General features: G+C 50.8%; 1 protein-coding gene across 1 annotated transcript; it reads left to right on the top strand.

The window, feature by feature from the left end:
- The first annotated feature begins 178 nt into the window (after positions 1-178).
- ZNF668 (zinc finger protein 668) lies at positions 179-4,010 on the top strand. The gene is made up of 2 exons (XM_040441616.1): positions 179-479; positions 1,929-4,010. The coding sequence occupies exon 2, from the start codon at positions 1,942-1,944 to the stop codon at positions 3,610-3,612; it is 1,671 nt and encodes a 556-aa protein (XP_040297550.1). The 5' UTR covers positions 179-479; positions 1,929-1,941; the 3' UTR covers positions 3,613-4,010.
- Positions 4,011-9,256: the final 5,246 nt, after the last annotated feature.

Below are 9,256 nucleotides of genomic sequence, written 5' to 3'. Positions count from 1 at the left end.
CGGTAGATGGGTTTCCAGGTCTAAACATGGCGGCGCGACAGCCAGCAGGAATGGAGCGCCTAGACTCCGGATTGGCTGTTAGATGACGTTAAGGGCGCATGACCTCGGACGGACCAATCGGGGAAGAGGAAAGGTTACCTCTCTTCTTGTGCGCCATCTTCTGTCTACCCACTGGAAATAAAAGTCGATACAAAGAGTTCCGTTCAGCCTGAGCCGGTGACAGTGAGGGGTCGGCGGTAGATGAGCCGCGGTGGTCGCGCTGCCTCTCGGCCTCTCGTACGGATCACAAGTTGCATCTTCAATCCGAGTCTCGGGGTCGTACAGGGGAGGCTTCTAGTGAAGCACCAGCGACTTCCGGAGTCGGCTCCTCCTCCAGCCCCCAGGGTCCTAGGTCCGGTTATGTTCAGCTTTGTCTGCTGCCTGAGAGCTGAGGCTGAGTGTGGGGAGCAGAGGGTGTAACTACCGTCAGCAGCCCTCAGGTAGGTGCCCTGTCCTCTACATGTCTGTGCACACTGGGCGGTAATAAACTGTGTCTTATGAGGTTATATCATCACATACACATCAGATTCCTGTAGTCCGGCACTTTATAGTATGTTATCCTGATAATCCGGTATAATAATCGCCACGCGCTGCGTTACCGGGTATTTACCTGATAATCCGGTATAATAATCACCACACGCTGCGTTACCGGGTATTTACCTGATAATCCGGTGTAATAATCGCCACGCGCTGCGTTACCGGGTATTTACCTGATAATCCGGTATAATAATCGCCACGCGCTGCGTTACCGGGTATTTACCTGATAATCCGGTATAATAATCGCCACACGCTGTGTTACCGGGTATTTACCTGATAATCTGGTGTAATAATCGCCACACGCTGCGTTACCGGGTATTTACCTGATAATCCGGTATAATAATCACCACACGCTGCGTTACCGGGTATTTACCTGATAATCCGGTGTAATAATCGCCACACGCTGCGTTACCGGGTATTTACCTGATAATCCGGTATAATGATCGCCACAGGCAGCATTACCGGGTATTTACCTGAAAACCGGTGTAATAATCGCCACATGCAGCATTACTGGGTATTTACCTGATAATCCGGTGTAAGAATCGCCACACGCAGTATTACCGGGTATTTACCTGATAATCTGGTGTAATAATCACCACACGCTGCGTTACCGGGTGTTTACTTGATAATCCAGTGTAATAATCGCCACACGCAGTATTACCGGGTATTTACCTGATAATCTTGTGTAATAATCACCACACGCTGCGTTACCGGGTATTTACCTGATAATCCAGTGTAATAATCGCCACACGCAGCATTACCGGGTATTTACCTGATAATCCTGTATAATAATCGCCAAAGGCAGCATTACTGGGTATTTACCTGATAATCCAGTGTAATAATCGCCACACGCAGTATTACCGGGTATTTACCTGATAATCCGGTGTAAGAACTGCCACACGCAGCATTACCGGGTATTTACCTGAAAACCAGTGTAATAATCGCCACATGCAGCATTACTGGGTATTTACCTGATAATCCGGTGTAAGAATCGCCACACGCAGCATTACCGGGTATTTACCCGATAATCCGGTATAATAAGCGTCATTTACCCGATAGTCCGGTGCCTGGCGACTCCCCGCAGCCTTCTCCCCATACCGCTGCTTGTGTCAGGGCCGCCATTACGATCCTATCCCAGTGTGTGCAGCAAGGCGACCTGTGGTTTTGAATATGTGACCGCCTGGCGCAGCGGTGGATGCCGGATTATTAGGCGTCGACCTCTGACCTTCGTTATTGATGATGTGGGCACGCTCTGAACTCCCGCACTTGGAGGGGCTTATCATTACGGCGGTCCACAGATCGCTCTGTGCGGCGGTTCCGTGTATTAATCCCGCCTCTTCTTCTTCCTCCAGGCCCCCCACCACGATGTCTTCAGAGCAGGAGGATCCTGTCGGAGAGATCGAGGTCGCCATCGAACAAGAGCCTAATGACTCGCCCAGATTTGTGCAATGTGGACGTCGCTTCCGCTGTCTGTCCTGCCGCAAGACCTTCCCCAACAAGCCCCGCGCCAAGCGCCACTGTCTGGGGCACCTCTTTGTGAATGACCCCCAGCCTCAGCCACCCAAGACTCCGGGACCAAAGAACGAGCAGCGGCACAAGTGCATGCAGTGCGACAAGTCCTACAAAACCGCCTCATTGCTGAAGGGCCACGTGCGCAGCCACACGGGGGAGAAGCCCTTCGTCTGCAAGGAGTGCGGCCGCTCCTTCATGCAGCCCATATGCCTGCGGGTGCACATGGCCACGCACAACGGGCAGCTCCCTTTCCAGTGCGGACAGTGTGGAAAAGCTTACGCCACGCCCTCTAAATTGCGGATCCACGAGCGGCTGCACACTGGGGAGCGCCCGTTCTCATGCTCCGACTGTGGAAAAGGGTTTGCAGACCCGTCTGTGTTTCGGAAGCACAGGCGGAGCCATGCCGGGCTGCGGCCTTACCAGTGCCAGCTGTGCCAGAAGTCGTATAGCGAACTGAAGGACCTGAAGAACCATGAACGAAGCCACACAGGGGAGAAGCCCTTCCTGTGTTCAGACTGTGGTAAGGCGTTCTCCCGCGCGTCTTCTCTCACGTGTCATCAGCGCATCCACGCTGCCCAGAAACCATACAAGTGCCCCATATGTAGCAAAGACTTTACCCAGCTGTCTTCCTACCAGAGCCACCAACGCACACACTCCGGTGAGAAGCCTTACCTGTGCCCTCAGTGCGGCCGCATGTTCTCCGACCCCTCTAGCTTCCGGAGACACCAGCGAGCTCACCAGGGCGTCAAACCGTACCGATGCGACAAGTGCGGCAAACCATTTCGACAGCCGGCTGACCTGGCCATGCACCAGCGTATCCATACGGGCGAGAGGCCCTTCCGATGCTCGGACTGTGATAAGACGTTTGTGGCATCTTGGGACTTGAAGAGGCACCGGCTGTCGCACAGCACCGAGCGGCCATTCCAGTGCATGGAGTGCGGCAAAGGCTTCGCCGAACGTTCAGGGCTAAGCAAACACCAACGTTCCCACAGCGGAGAGAGACCCTACAAGTGTGAGGAGTGTGGGAAGACGTTCATCGTCTCCTCCAGCCTTCGGAAACACGAACGGACCCACGTGAAGACAGAGCAGGAAGCCACCAAGAAGAAGGAAGAGTCCACCACCTGCGACAAGTGCTCGCTCACCTTCCAAAGTGTGATGGACCTCAGGAACCATCAGAGAACACACCCCGAGCTCCGGCCGTTCCGCTGTGACCAGTGTGACAAGGGTTTTGTAGACAAGGCCGGACTGAAGAAGCACCAAAGGATACACAGTGACGTGCGCCCCCACATGTGCCAGCAGTGCGGCAAGGGCTTCCACGTCCCCTCAGACCTTCGGAAGCACCAGAGGACACATGCCAAAGAGGTCAAGGGCAAAGAAGAGGAGGATGAAGAGGAGATCACCACACTGACACTCCATCCGGCCTCCGTAGAGCCACAGCCTCTCTTCGACCCCTTGGTCTCCTTCTTAGAGAAGGTAGCTGAAGGAAACATGGAGGTGATAGAGCCCTCACCTACATCGAGCTGAAAGTTCTCCAATGTGACCAAACGAGACATTATGGACCCTACGTCTCCTACACAGAATACAGGCGGCCATCTTGAAGGGGGCCTTAGTGGTGTTCATAGAGCAAACAGATCTAACTGTTGGGTGATCATCTCCCACAATGGCCGCCTCCTGTGTGTGTCAGCAGAACGTCCACCTGAAGCTGAAGAAGGTGTAAATGATGAGTACTGCCAGGTACTACCGGCAGGTCGTCGGCCATTTTGTAAAACCAGTATCTGCTTGCCTCTGGCGTGGCGCGTGTCTTCAGGGTGTTCAGAGAGGAACGTGAAGCGGAGATTTGCACACATCTAGAGGTCGTGTGACCGCAATATGAGATTCAGTATTTTTTCGTGAAAGTAATAAAGATTTTGCCTTCATCTACCCTCAGCGAAGCCGCCATGTTGTAAGAGTCGTTAATTCCGTAGATCCGGTTCTGACTTTTCTCTGATTCCAAGAAAGTTGGATGAGCGGCAATATGGCCGCCATTACAGCTCCCAGGGGCTGTCACTTCCCAGGCTTCTGAATATTAGATCAGTTACTCAATAGTCATGCTGGATGACCCGGCGGCCATATTAGTCACTCAGCTTCCCAGCACTCAGTGCTGGAGCGGCTGACATCAGTCACATAGGATGTAATGTCTCTGGAGGTTATATCAGTGCTGGAGCGTTATAAGAGGAGCGGCTGACATCAGTCACATATGATGTAATGTCTCTGGAGGTTATATCAGTGCTGGAGCGTTATAAGAGGAGCGGCTGATACCAGTCACATATGATGTAATGTCTCTGGATCGTTATATCAGTGCTGGAGCGTTATAAGAGGAGCGGCTGATACCAGTCACACATGATGTAATGTCTCCGGAGGTTATATCAGTGCTGGAGCGTTATAAGAGGAGCGGCTGATACCAGTCACATATGATGTAATGTCTCTGGATCGTTATATCAGTGCTGGAGCGTTATAAGAGGAGCGGCTGATACCAGTCACACATGATGTAATGTCTCCGGAGGTTATATCAGTACTGGAGCGTTATAAGAGGAGCGGCTGACATCAGTCACATATGATGTAATGTCTCTGGATGTTATATCAGTACTGGAGCGTTATAAGAGGAGCGGCTGATACCAGTCACATATGATGTAATGTCTCTGGATGTTATATCAGTACTGGAGCGTTATAAGAGGAGCGGCTGATATCGGTCACATAGGATGTAATGTCTCTGGATGTTATATCAGTACTGGAGCGTTATAGGAGGAGCGGCTGATATCAGTCACATATGATGTAATGTCTCCGGAGGTTATATCAGTACTGGAGCGTTATAAGAGGAGCGGCTGACATCAGTCACATATGATGTAATGTCTCTGGATGTTATATCAGTACTGGAGCGTTATAAGAGGAGCGGCTGATACCAGTCACATATGATGTAATGTCTCTGGATGTTATATCAGTACTGGAGCGTTATAGGAGGAGCGGCTGATATCAGTCACATATGATGTAATGTCTCTGGAGGTTATATCAGTGCTGGAGCGTTATAAGAGGAGCGGCTGATATCGGTCACATAGGATGTAATGTCTCTGGAGGTTATATCAGTGCTGGAGCGTTATAAGAGGAGCGGCTGATATCGGTCACATAGGATGTAATGTCTCTGGAGGTTATATCAGTGCTGGAGCGTTATAAGAGGAGCGGCACATATGATGTAATGTCTTAGCACTGGAGATGTGACAGCAGGGATGTAAGGCAATGAAAAGGTATGTGGTTAAGGCCTCTTTCACACTGGCATGTGCGGCCCGCGGACCCATTCACTTGAATGGGTCAGCGATCCGGCCGTTGCGCCAAAAGAACATGTCCTATCTTTTTGCGAAACGGAAGTACGAGACGAAACCCCATGGAAGCACTCCGTAGTGCTTCCGTAGGGTTCCGTTACGCATCTCCGGACCCGTTCAAGTGAATGGGTCCGCATCCGTGATGTGGAATGCCCACGGAACGGCGCCTGTGCAATACGGCAAGGGGCCGCACACGCCAGTGTGAAAGAGGTCTAAGTCCTGGTTGGTCTCATTCAGTGACGAAGCACACGGTAAAGTCCCTGGTGGTCTCGGGCAGTGATGGGCATGTAGTAACATAGTATATAAGGCCGAAAAAAGCCCTCCGTCCATCCAGTTCGGCCTGTTATCCTGCAAGTTGATCCAGAGGAAGGCAAAAAAAAAAAAAACCCCTATGAGGTAGAAGCCAATTTTCCCCACTTTAGGGGGACAAAAATTCCTTCCCGACTCCAATCAGGCATCAGACTAACTCCCTGGATCAACGACCCCTCTCTAGTAGCCATAGCCTGTAGTATAGTCCTTAAAGGGGTTGTCCGAGTTATATTTATTGATGACCTATCCTCAGGATAGGTCATCAATATCAGATAAGCTGGGGTCTGGCGCGCGCGCCGTGCCAGCGCTGCCTCCTCTTCACGGTTTACCTTCTAGCCGTTGCATCTGCAGCGATGAGCAGGTGTAATTACCCCCCAAGCCGTCCCATTCATTTTAAGGGTACGGATTGCTCCTAAACACTTGTATAGGAGCGATCCGTCCCCTTGAAATGAATGGGACGGCTTGGGGGGTAATTACACCTGCTCATCGCTGCAGATGCAACGGCTAGAAGGTAAACCGTGAAGAGGAGGCAGCGCTGGCACGGCGCGCGCGCCAGACCCCAGCTTATCTGATATTGATGACCTATCCTGAGGATAGGTCATCAATAAATATAACTCGGACAACCCCTTTAATGGTCTTGGGCAGAGATGGGATATGTGGAAAAGTCTCTGCTGGTTTTGGGCAGCGATGGAGCACGTAGTAAAGTCTCTAGTGGTCTCGGGCAGTGATGGGTTATGTGGTAAATTCCTGGTGGTCTTGGGCAGTGATGGAGCACGTAGTAAAGTCTCTAGTGGTCTCGGGCAGAGATGGGATATGTGGTAAATTCCTGGTGGTCTTGGGCAGTGATGGAACACGTAGTAAAGTCTCTAGTGGTCTCGGGCAGTGATGGGTTATGTGGTAAATTCCTGGTGGTCTTGGGCAGTGATGGAGCACGTAGTAAAGTCTCTAGTGGTCTCGGGCAGTGATGGGTTATGTGGTAAATTCCTGGTGGTCTTGGGCAGTGATGGAGCACGTAGTAAAGTCTCTAGTGGTCTCGGGCAGAGATGGGATATGTGGTAAATTCCTGGTGGTCTTGGGCAGTGATGGAGCACGTAGTAAAGTCTCGTTAATTTCTAACGATAATTTGTTTTCCCTTAGTCCTAACAGTGGCACAAATGGGGTATTCTGCCCCTGTGGACTGGTTAGGACAGGTGGAATTTTAATGAAACAATCAAAAAAATACTGGGAGGCACACGCCCTCCCTGCCCCCAATAAAGAGGGGTGTGACCCTCCAACCCATGTGTAATTACAAGTAGACAACCACAATCTCAATTAATAAACATAGGGGGGGAATTTGTGTGCCACTGTTAGGACTAAGGGAAAACAAATTATCGTTAGAAATTAACGATTCCCTTACGTCCTAACCAGTGGCACAAATGGGGATTTAGCAAGTAGAAACCCCCATGGGAGGGTCCTCATGCCTGGCGGAAGATAACACTGTCCGGCCAAATGAGGAATAACTATGTATTCTGGTATCCACTCTATAGTGTGAGATAAAAGTGGAGTGAGAACTCCAAGAAGCTGACTTACAGATCACATCCAATGGGATCGAGCTTCTCTCTGCAAAAGAAGTGGCCACTGCTCGAGTAGAGTGGGCCCTTACAAATTCAGGGGGCTCCGAACCCTGAGACATATAAGACTCCCGAATTGCCTCTTTAATCCAACGACTGATGGAGGGTTTAGAGGCTTTCCTCCCCTTATGGGTACCGGAAAAAAGGATAAGGAGGTTTTCATCCTTCCTAAATACCTTGGAGCGTTCCAGGTAAATCCTAAGACATCTCGCAATATCGAGGGTATGGAGCCCTCTTTCCTCAGAGGAGGGGGGTGGAGCCAAAGTTGGTAGGGAGATCACCTGATTGATATTGTCAAAGGAAGGAACCTTTGGGATGAAGGTAGGTAAAAATTTTAGAAGTACCCGATCCTGTAGGAACTTTGTATATGGCTCAAAGGCAGAAAAAGCCTGGAGTTCCCCAACTCGCTTTGCAGAGGTAACAGCTAACAAGAAGGTGATTTTCCAGGTCAGGAACCTGAATCCCGCCTCCTCTAGGGGCTCAAAGGGGGGAGATGATAACCCCCTGAGCACGACCGACAAATCCCAGGCCGGGATAGGTCTGATTACTGTAGGCTTTAATCTTGAGGCTCCCTTCAGGAATCTCTTGATAAGGGGGTCTTGAGAAATAGCTCTGTTGAGACAAGCAGAGATAGCTGAAATCTGCACTTTAAGGGTAGCTGGTGATAGCCCCCTGTCCAGACCGTCCTGAAGAAATTGGAGGATCATCGGGATGGAAGCTTCAGCGGATCTTTGCTGATGTCTTGTACACCAGGATGAAAAGATCTTCCAGATTCTGGAGTAGGCTTTATTAGTAGCTTCTGATCTGGAGTGCTCCAGGGTTCTCAAGACAGACCCCGATAGCCCTTCTATCCCTGGAAGGGACTGATCAACCTCCAGGCCGTCAGGTTGAACATTTGAAGATTTGAGGAGACCTGGGTGCCCCCCGACACCAGTACTCTCTCTGGGGGAAGCCTCAGAAATTGACCCCGACTCATCTGTAAGAGTTGGGTAAACCAAGCTCTTTTCGGCCAGTATGGGATAATGGCGATAACTGACGCTTGGTCCTGCCTGATCTTCATCAAGACCCTTGGTATCAAGGAAATTGGAGGGAAGATGTAGGCCAGCCTGAACCTCCATGGGATTGACAGTGCATCTATTGCCACCGGGTTGTCCTCCCTGTAAAGGGAGCAATACTTCTCCACCTTGGTGTTGAACCTCGTTGCCATGAGATCGATCTCTGGCATGCCCCACCTGAGCGTTATCTCCTTGAAGACCTCTGGATGGAGTGACCATTCTCCGGTTGGAAGACCTCGGCTCAGACGATCCGCAATCACATTGTGAACTCCGCGAATGTGAACGGCTGATAAGTGGGTGAGGTTCAGTTCTGCCCAATCCAAAATCACACCTATCTCTCTCAGGAGACTTTGTGACCTCGTGCCTCCCTGCTTGTTGATATACAGTACAGCGGTCATGCTGTCTGACTGTACCTTTACTGCTTTCCCTCGAATGATGGGAGCAAAATGAAGAAGAGCTAGTCTGATTGCTCTGATCTCCAGGAGATTCGATGACAATAACCTCTCCTGAGGTGTCCAAGTTCCCTGGACTGTCTTGTCCTGAAGATGCGCACCCCAGCCTACTAGGGATGCGTCTGAAGTAAGTATGATCCAAGAGGGTTGGATCAGGGACTTGCCGTCCGTGAGGTGGGACCACCACCTCAGAGAGGATCGGACTTTGTAAGGCAGGGAGAGCACGGAATTGAGTCCCACCGGACTGTGATTCCACTTGGCTAATACCTCCGACTGGAGCGGACGTAGGTGCCATAATGCCCAAGGTACCGCCTCTGCGGTTGAAGACATTAGTCCCAACATTCTCATCCATGTTCGAATCGTTACCTGTCTTGGTACAGAGAGAGAAC

Source organism: Bufo bufo, chromosome 7, assembly GCF_905171765.1.
Source record: "Bufo bufo chromosome 7, aBufBuf1.1, whole genome shotgun sequence".
Taxonomy (NCBI): domain Eukaryota; kingdom Metazoa; phylum Chordata; class Amphibia; order Anura; family Bufonidae; genus Bufo; species Bufo bufo.
This window is presented reverse-complemented; position numbering and strand designations above follow the sequence as displayed.